We start from the raw sequence: 19,384 nt of genomic DNA on the forward strand, positions 1-19,384 counted from the left end.
TTGATGTTGATGCTATTGCTTTCTTTTTGTTAGTTTTCTTTCTAACAGGCCCCTCTTCTGCAGGTCTGCTGGAGTTTGCTGGGGGTCTACTCCAGATCCTGTTTGCCTGGGTATCACCAGTGGAGGCTGCAGAACAGCAAAGATTGCTGCCTGCTCCTTCCTCTGGAAGCTTTGTCCCAGAGGGGCACCTGCAAAGTGCCAGCCAGAGCTCTTCTGTATGAGGTGTCTGTCGACCCCTGCTGGGAGGTGTCTCCCCATCAGGAGGCACGGTGGACAGGGACCCACTTGAGGAGGCAGTCTGTCCCTTAGCAGAGCTAGAACTCGGTGCTGGGTGATCTGCTGCTCTCTTCAGAGCCAGCAGGCAGGAACGTTTGAGTGTGCAGAAGGTGTGCCCACAGTAGCCCCTTCCCCCAGGTGCTCTGTTGCAGGGAGATGGGAGTTTTATCTATAAGCCCCTGACTGGGGCTTCTGCCTTTCTTTCAGAGATGCCCTGTCCAGAGAGGAGGAATCTAGAGAGGCAGTCTGGCTACAGTGACTTTGTGGAGCTGAGGTGGGCTCTACCCAGTCCAAACTTCCCAGAGGCTTTGTTTACACTGTGAGGGGAAAACGGACTACTCAAACCTCAGTAATGGCATATGCCCCTTCCCCCACCAAGCTCGAATGTTCTAGGTCAACTTCAGACTGCTATGCTGGCAGTGAAAATTTCAAGCCAGTGGATCTTAGCTTGCTAGACTCCATGGGGGTGGGATCTGCTGAGTAAGACCATTTGGCTCCCTGGCGTCAGCCCCCTTTTCAGGGGAGTGTAAGGTTCTCTCTGGCTGGCGTTCCAGGCACCACTGGGGTATGAAAAAAAATTCCTGCAGCTAGCTCAGTGTCTGGCCAAACGGCCACCTAGTTTTGTGGTTGAAACCCAGGGCCCTGGTGGTGTAGGCACATGAGGGAATCTGCTGGTCTGCGGGTTGCGAAGACCATGGGAAAAGCGTAGTATCTGGGCTGGATAGCGCAATCCCTCACGCTATGGTCCCTCAAGGCTTCCCTTGGCTAGGGGAGGGAGTTCCCTAACCCCATGCGCTTACCAGGTAAGGCAACGCCCCACCCTGCTTCTGCTCACCCTCTGTGGGCTACACCTGCTATCTAACCAGTCCCAATGAGATGAACCAGGTACCTTAGTTGGAAATGCAGAAATGCCTGCCTTCTGTGTTGGTCTCCCTGGGAGCTGCAGACTGGAGCTGTTCCTATTCGGCCATCTTGCCTGGGAGCCACTATGGGCAAATCTTAATTGGAAGATAATGTAAAGAGATACATATTTATCTTCTTAAATCTTAAGGCTTTTTTTTTATTGTTTTATTTCTAGATTTTCCTGGAAACATGAACTGCCAAGAGAGGAATGGGACACAAAACTAAACACCATTTTATATTTATGGTTTGCAAACTGGCATTTCATCAGTGGCTAAATTCACAGATATCCTATATAGATTGTATACAGAACTGAGATTGATTTTGTACAGATTAGAATGATTGCTATGATCTTTACTTTGAGAAATTTTTCTGCACTATTTGCACTGAAATGTTTATTTATTGTTGATAAATCCTATCATATTTAAGTTCCACTGCTGTTCCTCTTACCTTGATTAAATGCCTATGCATGTAATTTTAGCTAGTTTTTAATATTTTATAAAACTTCATTTAAATTTGTATTTTTAACTTGAAGCTCCATTTCTTTATCAAGAGTGGTATTTAGATTTTTTTCCTCTTAACCTTTTTTGAAAAACTATTTTCAACTGTGAGGAAACCCTTATTTTTCTTTCTTTCTGGATAAAACTTTCAAAAGCAATTTAAGATATTCATAGTATTAGGAAACACCAAACCTGCCTATGTGCCATCTCACAAAAGAAACTTTTAATACCTACAATAAATCAAAAGAATAAACCAGCTATTCTTATATATTGTTTCATTTTTAAAACTAAAGATGCATTTAAGAAGCAATACAAGTAAATATTTTATCTAATAGAAAAAAAAAAGTTGCCTTTCATTTAAACCAGTCCAACACAAACCCTCATGCTAATTTTTAAAAAAATAAGTATCTGGTAGGTTTGTGGCTGGATAGGTTTCCTAAATTCCTAATGTTAATAAACAGTAAATCTATACACAAAAAAGTCAATGAACTTTTCTGACCTTTACTGTGAGTTAGCTTTTCCTAAAAGAAAAGCTATAGTAATAAATAAAATTTAATTTTTAGGCAATCCTGATTTTTAATGAATTTAATTGAGTGTTCTGTGTACTATGTTCAGCAATTTGCTTCTATACCGTGTCACAAAATTAACATATTTCTTGAGTAGTCCTAAAAGCTCATAAAGGAAAATGCCGTGAACTGTGTAGCTCCGGCTTGGTAAGGTACCATCTAAAGTACACAACAGACTAATGCATAATTTCGCTTAAATGTCATCCCAGTATGATTTGTCTTCCCAACAACACCAGCATACAATATAGATTTTCTTTTTTATATTTTTCAGTTCTTCCTGTACATGTTTTTGGCAATAAAGTTATAGGAAAAACAAAATTATTTTGTTGGAATTAAAACATGCTTAATATTTAGTCTGTTTGTGGAGGACAAGTATTCACGTGGACTAAGATATAATGTTGGATACAGAAAATAACTCTCCTTGTCTCCCTGGCACTGTGCTAAGGGCATGCTGTTAAATCTTCAAAATGACCAGATGAGGAAGGAATAATTATTACTCCTGATTTATAGATAACTGAGGTAAGAGTGTTTCAAATTTATGATAGTCTTTTGGGTATTCAGAAACCTTTCCTTACTGCACTGGCCACCAGAGCTTAATTTTCCCAGCAATTACAGCAATGGAAGATATAATAGTCTCAATCTTTTGCCAACAATCAGGTTCCTAGAAATCAGGTGTATCGCATAACAAGGGAGGAGCATACCACAGCCCTTCATTTGATTAATTCATTTGATCTATCTATTTGATTAAGTACCTACTAAGAATAAGGCATTGTGGAAATACTATACAAAGATAAATATTGCTTAGATGCTTATCTGCTTTCCTTTTCACCAAAAACAAACAAAAAAAAACCCAAAACATTTTCTTACGGAGTAAATATCTTCTACATAATCACATGAGTAGTTCATCTTTGTGTTTTTTTTTAAGTTGAACTGTTATGCCAGTTTCATTCTATACCAGTTAACACAGCTTAGGTTCTCCTTCAAAATTCATTCATTAGATAACCTTGTTACAACCCAGTCATTAAACAGGAGTTAGATTACAATTATCTGCATTTAACAAATAGATAAATCAGTTCACATAAAGGTTATATATGTCACCCAGGATGAAAAGAATCTGCATTTGAATATGCCCGTATGAATGTGGGTTCTGTTTTTGCAACAGAGATTAAGTGACCATTTTTTCTAATTTTATGGCTATATATTTTTTCTTATGAATTGGCCACATTGGAGAAGCAGTGCCACGGGAAAAATGAGATGGAAATCAGAATTAGAGAGGAATACTTAGGAGTTACTAATCAGTGTAGGAATTTGTCATAGGAGGAAATTTAAAGGTTAATACCTCAAAATAGAAGAAAATTCTAAATGAGTGAGATATAAACTAAAGAGACCCACTTCAAAGTTGAAAGAAATTTCTAGGCATAAATTGAGATATTGGAATAGAGGGTGCATGACACATATATATGCTTAAATTGAAGGACAGCTCAGATTCATTTTTAGAAGAAAGTAAACTAATGTGCTCTTAAAGAATAAAAATTTATTCTACGGTTTCTGTCTCTATCGTCACCTTCCATTCTATAAAAAGTTCAGTTACTGATTTTCTGGGTCACGGTCAAAATTGTTACTCATTTAATATCAAATTTAAAAAATATTTGCGTTCTAAATATTACTAAATAGGAAGTAATATGCCTCAAATCAATTTTATACTGGATTATTCCCTATGCTTTAAACCACTGCTCTCAATAAAACACTTCCTGATAAATGTTTGATTATTAGATATTTTAGTCTCGTTGGGTTAGCCATGCTCTTTGAAGCATCTGAAAGTAAAGTTTTAATAAGCAATAAATGCAACATTTTATATAAATCTCAGTGCTAGGTTAACTTCTAATAAGTAGACAAACATGTTACATAAATTATAATGTCTTGTAAAAAAGTTGAGGGGACTAAAAGTTTATGACTCTGATGTGGAAGATGTCATATTAAAAACTGCATTTTAAAACATCAAATATTTATACTATTTGCTTTTCAAATAAATGCATAGTGCTGTTTGGCATACTCTGTCATTTTTTTAAAATTTTTTATTGTTTTTATAGACATACATTGCCACATGGAAGAAATTAAAGCCGCATCCTCAATATTAGGCAACAGAGTTTCTAAGAGTGGACAGCTCCAAAAAGGTTGTGAAGTGAGTTATGTTATAAAAATGTGAAAGTCATTACCACTATATCCTAAGTTTCCTTTTAGCAAGGTATTCCCTACTACATACAGTATACTGCAGAAAATGAATAAACATTCCTTGTACTTAATTTGGGAACTGCTCAGCAGAGAATGCCCAAATTTTATATTCTAAAAGAATTCCACTTGCTTTATTTTTTACATTAACAGTACTTTTATATCACAGTTCTCTAATATATTCTATTTTTAAATATGATGAACACAATTACATTTTTTCATTTATATATATTGCAGCACTCCCTCCAAATCTTTCATACTAGAGAGATTAGCAGTGTTGCTTTCTTGCCCTCTTTACTTTGTCGTCATTTCAGTGAAATGTAATACATTCTCCCATAAAAAAATTCACGTATTCAAAATATTGATGTAAAGTTTAAATTAATCCTTTACATTCTAGAATGTACTAATATATTAAAACCATACAGTGTGAATACCATTTATTTCTGTCCAAACATGGCCACTTTTCTCCACTAAGTTTCATTTAGGTCGCCTAGTGAAGTTTTTTTTTTTTACTCATAAGACAGGGGAGGAACTCTCCCTCAAATGTGCAGTTTTACAAAAAAAAAAAAATTTATTTTCAGAACTTTCAGCAGTCAGTGGTCATGAGATGTTACTAATGTTAATTAAACCATGTTAGCGAGTTACTTAATTTCTAAAATAATAGATTACAAAACCTATTCCCTTCATTAAACAGACATGACAACCCAATTCTCTAGTTCTTTGAAACTGGATTTTCCCTCACGTATGTTTTACCCTACTAACTTTATAATGTTATACTTTGAGATCAGGCTGGCGGCTGGCCCACACTGTCGATAGTGTAGTCTCTACAATAGTAATAAAAGGTTATTATGAGAAAGCTAATACTTAAATTCATATACAAGACCAAGAGAATGAATGTTGCTTCTACCCTGTTAGCTATTAAATTAGTGTTAGAGAAAAAGTGAGATACAAGGTTTAACATTTTATGAGGAGAAACAGACTATAGATCTCAGAGAAAGGCGACACAATTGTTCTAACAATTCAAAATATATGATCTCAGGAAAAGTTAAAGTGATGATTATTCCTGAAAGATAAGCAATTAAAAAGCTCCTTAGGAATATATCTATTAACCAAAAAGGGTCCATCTCAACAATGTGCCTGTTTTTAGAAATATGTGTAAGAGGGTCAAAAAGGAAGATAACGTCAGATGCTTTAGAAAACACAAAATATGCATCTGGAAGTGAATCATAAGATTGATGATCACAGATGTGAGGGAAAGGAGTGGAGGCTTTTTGAGGGATGCATGCTATGACAAGGAAGATATATACTGATCACTTCAGGTAATGACAGAAGTAATTGCTCTGCAGTGAATAAAATTTTCATAGTCTAGGATGAGCTTCAAAATGGTGAATAATTTTCCTTATATTTGATAAATAAAATTACTACATACTCTTCAGTATCTAAGAAATCAAGAACTGGGCACTTTTTTCCCTTTTCATAGCTGCATTAAAATAGTTCTCAATGACATGTACCATTTCTTGTTTTTGTGATAAACTACCTTGTTCCCTTCTTTTTGGAAGTGTTGCTTGTGTGTCCTTTACTTTGGGACTCCAAAGGGAAACTTCAGGCAGTGAGAAACACGGCTTCATCAGAATCGCGGTCCTTGCCACTGTCTTCACTTGGTGCATGCTCACCACCACTTGGAGACCGACAGCTCAAGTCCTCCACCCCGGACTCTTGGTCACTGTTGGCTGACAGATCTGGATCTGAACTTTTCAAATTATCTTGGGTTAGAATCAGAGCAGAATCTTCATCGCCTTGTGAAGGGCTCCGGGATGGAAATGATTTCGTATTCCCACTGTAATCCTGGGGAGTGTTGGCTATGCTGTTGTCTGAGGTAGAAAACCCTGAGTGCTTGCTGGGCTCACTTTGCTTACTCTTCACCTTAGTGCAATTTAACTGGACCTTCTGAATTTTTTCCAGCCTCTAAGAAAGAAATAACAATTTCAGGGGAAAAAATCATGAATAATTTATCTTTTTCTATATATGCATGCCTTTAGCATTTGTTACCTCCCAAGTGGGTATAATGTTAAGAACATGGGACTCAGAGGGATGTGAGTTCAAACCTGGGCTTTACGACCTTGGACAAAACCTGTGGGGCCTGCTTTCTTTATCTCTAATGTAAGGATAATACCTGCCTTGACATAGGTTTTCTATAATCTTAAACAATATAGCACAGTTGAAGCACCCAGTGAGCCCTAGTCTCCCTCCTTTCTATACCTACATGGTTTCACGTGGTGATTCTCATCCCATGAACTCAAAAAACATTTTTTAGAAATCAAGAATGAAGTGTTTATCATCTGACTTTTACACTTTTACACTTTTACAATTCACTTACCATGAAACTCACCCTTTCAAAGTATACAGTTCAGTGGTTTTTATATTCACAAGGTTGTGCAACGAGCACTAGTAATTGTAAAATACTGTCATCACCTACCCTGCCAGAAGAAAACCCCATACTCATTACAGTCATTCCCCATTCCTGTCTCCCCACAGCCCCTGGCTACTACTAATCAACATTCTATCTCTATGGATTTGCCTAGTTTAGATGTTTTATATAAATTGAGAATGGAATAATACAATATGTGGCTTTTTGTATCTGGCTTCTTTCACTTAGCCTATGTTCTCAAAGTTCATTCATGGTATATAGCATGTATCAGTACTTCATTCCTTTTTCTGGCTGAAGAGTATTCCATTACATGGATATACCACATTTTGTTTTTCCATTCATGTCATGAACACCTGGGTTCAGAGTACATTTCACCAGATTTCGTGTTTTGAAGTTAGAGGAGGTGTTATAAGATCAAGTATTATGTAGTCATTCAAAAAGCATTCATTTGGGTTATGTGCAAAAGCGCTGTGCTGGGCAGTGTGAGGAACAGAGATAAATACAGACCCAGCCCTAAGAAACATGGAGTAGTGGAGCAGAGAGAGGCAGAGTTCATGCAATGTAAGAATTTCAGAAAGGCAAAAGTTCTTGAAGAGGGATGGAGTGGTAAAGTCAGAAGGAAGAGAACAGACTAAGTTTCAGGGAGGAAGGAACATTTTAACAGGACTGTGAAAGATTTAAACCTGGACATTCTGCTCATGGCTAGTAAGCATTCCTGGCAGGTGGAGGGACAGTGAGAGGAAAAAACACAAACGTAGGAAGGTCTAAATTGTATATAAGCAGCAGAAACCGTTAAATGTTAGCATGGAAAATAAAGTTGAAAAGAGAAAATCTCAAATGCTAGCCTAAGGAAGTTTGACTTTGTAATAATGAAGAGCCAGTTTTAAAGAGCCAGACTGCTGGAATAGACTAACAGAATCCTAAGATTTTCATAAACTACAGTAGTACCGCTGGAAACAAAGTTATCCAATTAGGAAAAGCATTTTATTATAACCTCCCTGTCCAAGTATAGGGAAGTTATTAGAAGCCAAAGGATAGACTTTATAGTCAGTCTCCCCTATTACCAATTATAGATTAATATAATAGTTACATAATTTTTAAAAGTGGAGAAAGATCTTTATAAGTACATATATTTGATTTTATTCTTTTACTTTTTCACTTTGCCAGAAAGATTTAATTTTACTACTCCCAAATAACAGTAATCAAAAAGTTGACCTAAAAATAAGGAACAACCAAAAATTTGTGGAACTGAGCCACAAGCCAGATGTGTGAAATGCATTAAATGCCTAGGTCTGGGCTTCGGTTATCTCAGTCCTCACCTGGATGGGGTTGTGTTTCAGGTGTTCTACTGGCTAAACATGAGAAATGGTTGTGTTGCACTGAATCTTAGGAGGCTTTCATGAAGCCTTGCTCTTCAAGAAATAAGCACAGAAAATAGATTAACAAAGCAAGTATGTCTTACTTCTTCCAGGGCTTCTAGTTCTTCCTCTAGCTGCTGAGTTTCCTCCTTCACTGCCATCAGGTAATCTGTAACTGACTGTCGGGGCTGCATCCCTTTTTCAAAGCGGTTATACATTCCACTCCAAAACCTGGAAAGGACGGCAAAGCGTCATTACCACCTTATCACAATCTGAAAATTCACATCTTCAAATCTTCTAAGTTATCTGTGATACCACAGTCTTAATAATAACCGAATGCAAATTTCAGCCTCAAAAAAGCCACTGCTTAAGGTAATAGTTTCATGTTGATGTTTTTTTCCTTGGGTCAGCAAATGCCTTTGGGGAGAGTAAGTTTATGAAAAGTCTACTTGTATATATGAATTAGAAAACACAGAATACATTTTTCTAAAATTGAAATAGCACATGTAACCATTTTCTTTTAAGAAAATGGCTGTTAGTTTTGAAGTTTGAAATTGTGTATTTATGGGTGCAGCACACCAACATGGCACAAGTATACACATGTAACAAACCTGCATGTTATGCACATGTACCCTAGAACTTAAAGTGTAATAATAATAATAAATTTAAAAAAAGAAATTGTATATTTAGAATCTTTCAGCTACAAAGGGAATCTTCAACTTGCAGCTTTTATCTTTTTTATCACTACCACTAAAAGTTGACATCTACATTTGTAATAAACCCCTCTTTTTATTTTATGGCAGAGTTTCACTCTTGTCATCCAAACCAGAGTACAGTGGTGTGATATTGGCTCACTGCAACCTCCACCTCCCGGGTTCAAGCGATTCTCCTGCCTCAGCCTCCCAAGTAGCTGGGATTACAGGCATGCACCACCACACCCGGCTAAGTTTATATATTTTTTAGTAGAGACGGGGTTTCACCATGTTGATCAGGTTGGTCACGAACTCCTGACCTCAGGTGATCCACCTGCCTCAGCCTCCTAAAGTGCTAGGATTACGGGTGGTAGCCACCACGCCCGACCAATAAATCCCTTTTTATCCTACACAGAAAAGCATACTGGAGTGCAAATGAGAAAAATGGTGTTATCATAGAGTTATCCTTAGACCCACTATTTTATTTATGTAGAAAAGTACTTTGAGGCCAAGAACTTGGTGTCATTGTTTAATCTGCAGTGCCCAGAACAGTGTTTGCTCCTCAATAAAATATGTGTTGACTAGCTGTTAATAATAAGTCAGTTGCAATCCAATTGGTCATATCTCAACAGCTCTTAAAACTTGTTTTACGCGCACTATGGAGGCTTCTGTTTAGTATGATGGAATGTTCTGCTATAAATTCTGAGGAAATAATTAGATTGAAATAATTGAGGAAAAAAAACCTTGAGAAACGAAATCTATACAGGAAGAAAAGCCATCAAGTCTGTGTTGGGAGTGAGTAGGAAGAAAGAGATGGGGTTTCTGTTTATTCTGCGTGCGTTTTTTTGTTGTTGACCTTTGAGTTTTTTCATATTATACAAGCCTAGCAAGGAAGCCAAGGGAAAAAACATACGTATCTAGCACATAACTAGTAGAACCTGTAGGATGCCACCCTGCTCTCCCCATCGTGATACATATACTCTTAACGTAATTTCCACAAGGGAAGTATTTCCACTAGGACTTAATTCAGTGGAGACAAAAAGGCAAGGTATTATGTTGGTGCAAAAGTAACTGCAGTTTTTGCCTTTTTGTTGTTTAAACTAATGGCAAAAACCACAGTTACTTTTGCTCCAACCTTAATAAGTCATGATCACTGTTGAAACTTGTGATTCCACATTTGACTTAAGGCATGTGCATTATTCTCTCATTTGCTTTTTAAAAAATTGGAACTTACCTTTTTTTTTTTTTTTTTTTTTTTTTTGAGACGGAGTCTCGCTCTGTGGGCGCGGTGGCTCCAGCCTGTAATCCCAGCACTTTGGGAGGCCGAGACGGGCGGATCACGAGGTCAGGAGATCAAGACCATCCTGGCTAATACGGTGGAACTTACCTTTTATGATATCATTATTATAAAACATCAACTCCTGAAGAAAATTCCACATTTAGGAGGAATAAAGAGGCAGAGGAGACACTGGCAAAAATACCAGATCAGATGCTTGAATAAGCATCTCCCTCTGGTGTCTTTTGTGTCCAACAAAAGCCTCAAAGATCAGTGTTTCATAAATTTTGACCTCTGATTGTTAAACGGTACCAAAATCCAAGTTCATACCATAGCTACAAAGTTCTCAAGGGTTTACATACTTGTACATGAAGTTGCATGGTGCTGTAGGGAGATGAAGGGTTCCCTGAGTCTGGCTGTGATCAGCTCTAAACAGAGGATTCAGGTAGTCGGCCCGATTCTTCCACAGGTGAGCCCATAATGAATATGTTCTTTCTTGAATCCTGTTTTATAAAGAAAATAAGTCTCTAAATGACCTATTTTGGTGTTTACACATAGTAGATATGTTATATTAAAGCTGGAAAGGAACTAATAATTGTAACCTGAAAACCACGTGTCTGTTCAACAGCAGGTAAATGTATCATCTTGGTGGCTTCATGGTACAGAGGGAGAACACTGTAATAATCTCAACTTCACCACCATCTGTACTGGCCTTGACAAAGTGTTCGATTCCTTTAAGTGGTTTGTTTGTTTGTTTGTTTGTTTTGTGTGTGTGTGTTTTAAGCTGTTCTTTTGGGGGAAGTTTTTCCCCCAAATAGTCATTGGACATTTATAATTTGTCAGACACAATTCTAAGTGTTTCACATGTTTTCTCTCATTTAATCCTCACTGAATTGCTGTGAGATATGTCTAATTTACAGATGAGGAAACTGAGGAATAGAGAAAGTGGTTTCCCAAAGTCCTATAGCTAGTAAGTGGAAAAGCCATATTCAGACCCAAGCAGATACTGTTAGAATTGGCTAGTCAGATACAAGAAACCACAAAACTGTATAGGAAAACAGGTGACCCTAAATGATACACTCTGCTCCTTCTAAATCATCTCCATTTACCAGGAATCACACTTGAGCTTCCTTAGAGAAAACAAACTAGTATCCACTACGAAAACTAATTTTCTTTATGTTCAACTCAGTATAAAACTACTGGAGTCCATTTCATTTGAACTGATCATTCCCCAGATTAAATCTGATAATGTTGTATACACCAGAGTTAAAATCATTTCATTTTACGAAAATTTAAAAAATGTTCTCTCATTTATGCTGCCTAAATCGCTTTATTGTTAAGTTTTTTACTATCACTTATTTTAAAGTCCACATTTTAGCTACTTTTACCCTTGGATAAAGCAATACAGTTTTAATCTGAATAAGTGATGGCTTTAGTTTTATATTTGCTTTCCCAATTAAATTTGCAGTTTTTATTATGGTAGCATAGCCACCAAAGGTATCTAACCTTTTCCTTTTAAATGCAAAAACCACTTTTTCTGACTCCAGAAAATTCTTTTTCGGTATTCGTGCATCAAGTCTATCAAGCTGTCTGTGTATATCAGGCAGAAACTGAGGGAAAAAATGAAACTGTATGTATCTGTCAGTTGATGACATTTAAACCATTTCTGAAATGATGCCAGGAAAAAGAAAATAACCTTAATCTGTCAGTATAGGTATGTGACTAAATGAAAAAAGTCTTCAAAATTATGAAAGACCATCTAAAATTCTCAGTCACCAAAATCTTTAAATAAAAGTTAAACACCAAAACACTTACTTGAGTTCTCGTCTCTCCTTTTGGCTGTTACATAGGAAGTTTCCAAACTGGCAGGAATAAATATGATGTTGAATGTGAATCAGAAACCTCTCATTGAACTCAAAGGCACAGGGAAATTGTTCCATTAACTGCCAAACACACTCAATGAACTGGTCAATAACTGGAGAGATTTCTTTTGGATCACCATCTAGATTGCCATACCTATAAAACAAAGCATTAGAGACTTTTTAAGGCAGATTTATTTTTAAATTAGAAAGCCATAAATGCAAGAACAATCATAAAAGCAACCCTAGTTCCTAAATAAATCTTACCTTACAAACTTGCAATAACAAAAAAAAGTAGAAACGTAAGTTTTTAAATTCAAATTTCCAGAGCCACTTTGTAGTGAAGGTCTAGATAGAAGGGATGTGTTCATGTTATAGTTACAAAAGAGTGTTAGTGTAAGAAATAAAATTCGAAAACACTTTCCACAGAAAAGGTATTTTTAAATTGATTCCTTAAAAGTACATTAGAACTTCTAAAATAAATGTTGCACTTTATGAGTCCACACAACTTTAGGGCTCTTCATTTTTTGCACTGTCTAGTTGGGAAGGGATGAGGAAGAAAGACAACTTGAAAAAAATAGTGGTTTCCCAAGTTGCCAGGAATATTCCCATTTTGAAAGCAGTTTTAAAGCTTGTCACATGATTTATCTCCATGTGACCACAGATTCCACATGTATATTTATCTCCCTTTGCTTTGCTTTTCAAGAGCACATCAGAATCTTCTTCCTCAAATGTGTATTGATTTTAAAATGACTCCTTAGCCCTTTACACTATTGTGTGAGTTTTACAGAGAATCCAATAGGATGTTTTGGTGTCATCAAAGACAAAATAACAATATAGAACCTCATGTTAGTAAGGGAACATGAGGAAGAGAAATAAGCAATGATCAGTTTCAGAGTTTTCCCAAGAGTGGGAACACTGGAAATTGTCTAGAAACTTCTCAGATGTTACAGTTTCTCACGTTTAGTAGCTTTAAAAAGGGTTGCCTAATATTAATATTTTTTTTGTCATCAATTATCTAGCTGATCTTCAGTCATTTCCATATTCTCTCTGTCATCTGTCTCCTATCTTGAAGATCCTAACTGCCTAGCATATAATATTAATAGAACCCCAAACTGAAAATAATGCCATGTTAAGAAGTTTATCTAATAATTGAGTGCTTTAATTTTCTCATTTGTAAATGGAGTTCCTATGCTTTCCTGGAAAAAATTATAAAAATAGACTTCCTGAAAATCACAGAATTAGTGATTGATTCATGCTAAAAGCAAAAAACTACAAAAATATACTTGAGCAGTTGGATGCATTTAGAATTTTACCAAAACACAGTAAAACATCTGAAAATATATATCAAACTATCTAATGAAACTTGCTGCCTAAATTTAAATTTTATCACCAAAGACTAAACTAAGTACAGCTATACCATTTAAGATTCAAAGAGTAGAGAACGCCAGAACACAGTACAGGCATCATCAACACTGACAAAAGGAGGCTGGTGGCTCCAAAAGCAATAGCTTGTAGTTATTGAAAGCCTACTACACAGGTCAGTCCTGCAGCTGGCCTAGTTACATTTTTTAAATAGCCATGCTACAACCCTGTGAAAAGAAGGCATCCCTATTCCACAGATGAGAGACCAAAGGTCAGACAGTGAATACCACGGTCTAGATCTAGACTTGGACATATCTGGCTCTGAAGCCTTCATCACCTCTCCAGAGACATCTGGGACAAAATGCACTCTGATACAAATGCCTTAGGACTACAGAAGATCAAAGAGAAACTGTTCCACAGGCAGTTCACAACTTGCAGCCTAAAGTGAATCTCTGGACTTCTAAAATGGAATAATTTAGTAAGTCACATGCGAATGGCAGGAGGAAGGGAGGGCTGATCCTCACTAGGACAACTAATGAACAAGCATTCTCTGTCTCTTCTAGAACAATTTAACATTAGTTCTGCCCAAATGTTACCAAGAGGAATCAATTATAACTTCATTTATCTATGATATGACATATACAACAAAATTTTAGCTTTCTGAATAAGACACAAACTCTTCAAAAGCAAGAATATTTTCCCCTATTCAATTGAAAATTTCAGAAATAGTGCTTTTATTCTAAACATTCAAAACAACAGTCTTAAATATTACTTACCGGTGATTAAACTTATGACCAAAGGAAATCCAGTCCTTTTCAATTAATACCTACACAAGAAAGAATATAAATATCATGGAGAGAAGCAAACAAAAAATAAGAGACCACATACCAATAATGTTGAGGAATTTAGAGGCACTTGCAGAAGTCCCCATCCTCGAGCAACCTGCAAATGCGTGAACAGGCATTATCCACCGATATAGAGATGCACATGGCAAGGGCAAAGTTGAAGGTCATCCATAGGAACAGTAAGTGTAAATGGATGTATAAAAATGCAGGAACCCCACCCACTGAATGCTTCTTATGTGCCAGGCACTGTTGACATTGCTTTACGTATGATCTCATTTAACTGTGGGATGGTATTCTCACTCTTTTAGAAAGGGAAACTGAAGGAAAGAGATTTCATATTCACCCAAGATCATGCTACTAGGAAGCGGACACCACTTCACAGCCCAGCTCTCTCCACTCCAAACCCCATCTCAGCCAATGTGTGATGCTGCCTCTCAGTATAATGTAAATTACCAACCTCTTTACAAAACACAGTTGGTAAGTTTTTCAGTGATCTTCTCTACACATTAGAAGAATTCTAAAATGATGGGGTTTGGCATATATTTGAAGCTTCAGCCCTGCTTTGAAATTAGGGTTAACATGAATTTCTAAGTCTGAAGCAGTCCAGATTATTTTTTTTTTAATTTTGTTTTGCTTTTGTATTTCACATTTTATATTGTCTTATATTTTAAAATTTATTTTTGAGACAGGATCTCACTCAGTCACATAGGCTGGAGTGTACTGACGCAATCATGGCTCACTACACCCTTGACCTCCCGAGCTCAAGCGATCCTCCCACCTTAGTCTAAGTAGCTGGGACCACAGGTGGGCTCTACCTGGCTAATTTTTAAAAAATTTTTGTAGAGATGAGGTCTCGCCATATTGCCCAGGCTGATCTCGAACTCTGGGGTTCTAGCAATCCTCCTTCCTCAACCACCCAAAATGTTGGGATTACACACCGCACCCAGCCTGGATTTTAAAAAATGTTTAGTCAAGTAATATGGATAGTCTGATCAATATCCCCAGTGCTCTAAAGTGACCAGAGATTTCCCCCTACAAAGAAATATGGACTGGTTGAAGTCTGTTCTTGACAACTCGAGACATTTTCTTTGGGTTGTAAGTTTAATGGGGCACAATGAGAATGAGTTGATGGTGGAAAAGGATGTGTGCAAGAGAAGAGCCTGAGGGCAGTGTGTGACTGGCAACCTCTTCACTCTCCAAATGCAGATGAAGGAATCCAGCCCTCCTGACCTCAGTCCAGCAGGGGTCTGAAGCAGAAGTATCACTTCGAGGTGTCAATGCTATCACAGGTCATTGGAAGTTCTCAGACACTTCCAAAAAAAGAAAGACGTCCCAGAGAGGGAGGCCGCCTCTTCGCTCTTGTCCGAGGGTGTTGCTGATACTACTCAATAATGGAGACCCAGCAGTAAAGACATCCCATTAGGACTCCTTTGTCAGCATCTTCGATAGCACAGATTCATGATTCACTGAAGCACTTTCTACCAAATCATGGTTAAGAGGTTAATTCATTTTAAGGAACTTACACCAGGTTAGCGAAAACATCACCATCCCAGGCAACTACACGATACTCTGTAGGTGAAAGCAACTTGTTAGGTTTTGATGCCCACCTAAAAAGTTCAAACTCTACAGGATACACTCATCATTTTGCAAAGAACAACAACAACAAAAGGCTGTGAAATTTTCAGTATTCTCATCCAGGGGTGTGAAGGACTACTTAAAAAACAAACCCTGGAAGTGAAAACAGTTTTGCCTACCAAGGACTTCTGGCATACACAATATAGAAAAATTTTTCCGCAGATATTTTTTCTAAAAAGTTTTCTGTTATGTATTCACATTACCTCAAACTTGAAATACTTATGAGCAAATGATATATAAAATTGTCTTACAAACTACCAAATATATTTTATATTTGCCCCAAAAGTCATTCGGTAGCATTGACTTGAAATGGTTTCAATGTCCCAGAAATTCATCTGTTTATTCCAAGCCTATTTGATCTCTTCCCCTTTAATCTTGCTGAGCTACTAAAAGAAAAATAACGCTGGCAAAAAAACAGCAGCTGCCAGTAGTTGCAAAAACAGGGGTCCATGGTCAAGGCACCGCCTGTGGGAATGGCCCAGTGGCCACACTCACCATGAAGCCCTTCAGAGTCCGGTAGTGCGGGTCCAGCAGCAGGCTTGCCACCGAGCACACCTGAGCAGTCCTGTCCCAGCCATCTGAACAGTGAACAAGCACACTTGCCCCTTCCTCTGAAACTGCCTAGAAAACACACAATCCGCAAAGAGTCACAAAGAATGGCTGTAAAAAGGCAGAACCTCTCATCAGAGCCAGGTTTGACTATATCTACAGAAAGAAACAGCCAAAACGAAACACTTGTTCGTTCACGTATTTAGGGCCCTACCTAATTAGGGCAGAGCCAGAGTGGCCTGGTGCTGGCAGCTAAAGCTTTCCCTTCCCATTCTATCCAGAAGCCACCACTCAAGTCATCTCCAATAAGCATATGTACTTACTAAATATAAGCATTCGTCCTATGCAAACGGACCTTCAACCTCTTCCCTCCACTCTGAGTTTCCACATTAAACCTTACTGAAATTCTGGAGTTGCTGCTGGCCCCAACCATTTCCAAAAAGGAAAAGGCAAAAAAATTGTAAGTTACAAATCTATGAAGTTATAGATAAAAGGTAAGAGTCAAGTAATGGATCCAAGGTTGAGGAAAAGAAGAAAAAACAAAAATGACACCAGAAAATCTCCACTAAGAAGAGTATCTATTTGCTATTGCAAATGCACATCATTTTTTGCTAAATATCTTGGCAGGAAATATACGCTGCGAAACATGGGAGAGATTTCATCATAGCATTTATCACTACCTAAAATTCTAGTTTTATTAATTTATTAATACTCTGTCTCAGCTGGGGGCAGTGGCTCACACATGTAATCCCAGCACTTTGGGAGGCCGAGGCAGGTGGATCACCTGAGGTCAGAAGTTTGTGACCAGTCTGACCAATATGGTGAAACCCCGTCTCCACTAAAAATACAAAAATTAGCTGGGCATAGTGGCGCGTGCCAGTAATCCCAGCTGCTTGGGAGGCTGAGACAGAAGAATCGCTTCAACCTGGGAGGCAGAGGTTGCAGTGAGCTGAGATCGCGCCATTGCACTCCAGCCTGGGTGACAGAGCAAGACTCCCTCTCAAAATAACAACAACAACAACTCTGTCTCCCACAGCAGAATGTAAGCTCTGTGAGGGAAGAGACTTAATCTGCCTCATTCACGTCGCATCTGTAAAATCTAGAATAGTACCTGGCACTAAATAAAGATTTCTTCAATAAATGATTACCTCAAAACAGGGAACATACCATGGCATCAGGGAAGGTATGGTTCTCTTTAGGTATAAATCCGAGGAGTTTATTTTTTTAAAAAAACCTAACAGCACAAAAGACACTGCATTCCAAAACAGCTTGTATGAAAGTTGCAGCAACATTTTCCTATGGCAGAATGGACTCTACCTTCGAGCTACAGGAATGTGACTTTTGCTTATGCCATGACTACAAAGAAGGATCTATTGGATGTAAGCCCTAAGCCCCACCACTGAAGTAACTCACATTTGGTTGTATTCTACAGAAAATTCTTTTCTCCATCCAGGATTAAGCTTAATGGAAGAGAATACTCTGGAAATATTCTACCATTTGATCACAGTGCTGACATACTATCAGCTAAGCACTATATTCTTTAGCAAAATCGCATCTTCAGTGCACAGATTATATGGAGCTCTACAAAGCTGGCTACCCAGTCAATGCAGTGCAGCTTAGGACAGGGAAGCCCATGGCAGAGGGATACCCATTTTGAAGTCAGTGGTTTCCTCATCTGTCCCTTAATTTATTTTCTCTGCAATTGCATACCTTTGCAATGAAGATTCCTGCATCCATGATGGCTTTAATGTGCCTTAACCAGCCAGAGTTCTCCAGACCCCACAGGAAATCACTCATGGAAGGAGATTTAAGTTCACACACTGCAAGATAAATCATGTTATAAAAGCAAAATTAAGATACTCTCTCATTTTACATATGATCATGTTTTATAGGTAGTTTGCTAATGATTTCTTTGTTGTAATAGGTATTTTCTGGAAGACTTAAGTCAAAATAAATACCCATGTTTACTAAACTTGATTCTATGGAACCATTTCAAGTAAGACTTTTCTACCTTCTTCGGTCACAGGGAATACAGCACTTGTTTACAACTATTATATATGTAAAGTTTAAATCCTAATATTAATGAAAATCATTAAGAGTTCTGGCAGAAAACATATATTTGCCTTTCCAGCAAAGTAATTAAAAATGGGCTACTAAGGAATAATTGAATTAGGAGTGCAATGGGGAAAAAAATCATGTAATTGTAGCACCTACCCACTTAGAAGTTTCCATCACCCAACCACTTCAGATTAGGACTGTTGTAAAAACACAAGACAGAGCAATCCTAAATTTCTTAAATGGAAATGATCAAACGCCTCTTGCCAGTAACCCCCACCCAATGGGAGTAAGGCCTGTAAGCTTAAAAATAACATATATACCTCTGATCCAATTCTAGAGCATCAGGGTAGGGACTTTCCCATTGAGTGAAAATGAAGAAAACCTAGGATCTCAATGAAATATATATTTACACAACTAAGGCAGGTGTATAAACACCTCTATAATATTATAAACCACCAACTTTCACCTCAGGAGCTTCTTTTATTTAATGTAAAGCATTAAAAAGCTTTAGAGCTAGTGTGCTGAGTACATATCACAAATACTGCAATCCAAAGTGGAGGTTTAGACGTAGAAAACCCTATTCAGGAGTCTTATCAATCAACCAATGAAATTCAATCATGATCTATAGATTTCTGTTTATTTTATTCTCTGTGATGCAGTAAACACACATAGGGAACAGGGAGCCCTTTTCCCTACCCCCAACTCCATGAGCAATGAGCTGTGTAGTCTTGCACGTGTTATTCCACTATCTGAACCTCAATTTCTTCATTTTTTAAAATGGGGAAGGTGTACTAAATTATATCCTTCCAACTCTAAACCCCCAGATTCAACTTTGTGAACTCTTTGAA

General features: G+C 37.6%; 2 protein-coding genes across 4 annotated transcripts in view; one reads left to right on the top strand and one right to left on the bottom strand.

Moving 5' to 3' along the window:
* VPS37A (VPS37A subunit of ESCRT-I) overlaps positions 1-4,294 on the top strand; it is a 52,276-nt gene extending 47,982 nt beyond the window's left edge. The window contains exon 12 of one of the 2 annotated variants that reach the window (XM_003902461.4): positions 1,355-4,294. The gene's annotated coding sequence lies outside the window, so the exon portion shown is untranslated. The remainder of the gene's footprint in view (positions 1-1,354) is intronic. The other variant, XM_021942025.2, reaches the window with a different exon arrangement.
* Positions 4,295-4,458: 164 nt separating this feature from the next.
* MTMR7 (myotubularin related protein 7) overlaps positions 4,459-19,384 on the bottom strand; it is a 114,658-nt gene continuing 99,732 nt past the window's right edge. For both annotated transcript variants that reach the window (XM_021942024.2, XM_021942023.2), the window contains 7 exons: positions 18,189-18,298; positions 16,425-16,550; positions 14,226-14,275; positions 12,041-12,241; positions 10,588-10,728; positions 8,362-8,488; positions 4,459-6,436 (listed from right to left, as the gene is read on the bottom strand). In XM_021942024.2, coding sequence (XP_021797716.1) covers positions 6,074-6,436; positions 8,362-8,488; positions 10,588-10,728; positions 12,041-12,241; positions 14,226-14,275; positions 16,425-16,550; positions 18,189-18,298 — 1,118 coding nt within the window. In that variant the 3' untranslated portion in view covers positions 4,459-6,073. The remainder of the gene's footprint in view (positions 6,437-8,361; positions 8,489-10,587; positions 10,729-12,040; positions 12,242-14,225; positions 14,276-16,424; positions 16,551-18,188; positions 18,299-19,384) is intronic.

This window comes from Papio anubis, chromosome 8, assembly GCF_008728515.1.
Source record: "Papio anubis isolate 15944 chromosome 8, Panubis1.0, whole genome shotgun sequence".
In the NCBI taxonomy this organism is placed as follows: Eukaryota; Metazoa; Chordata; class Mammalia; order Primates; family Cercopithecidae; genus Papio; species Papio anubis.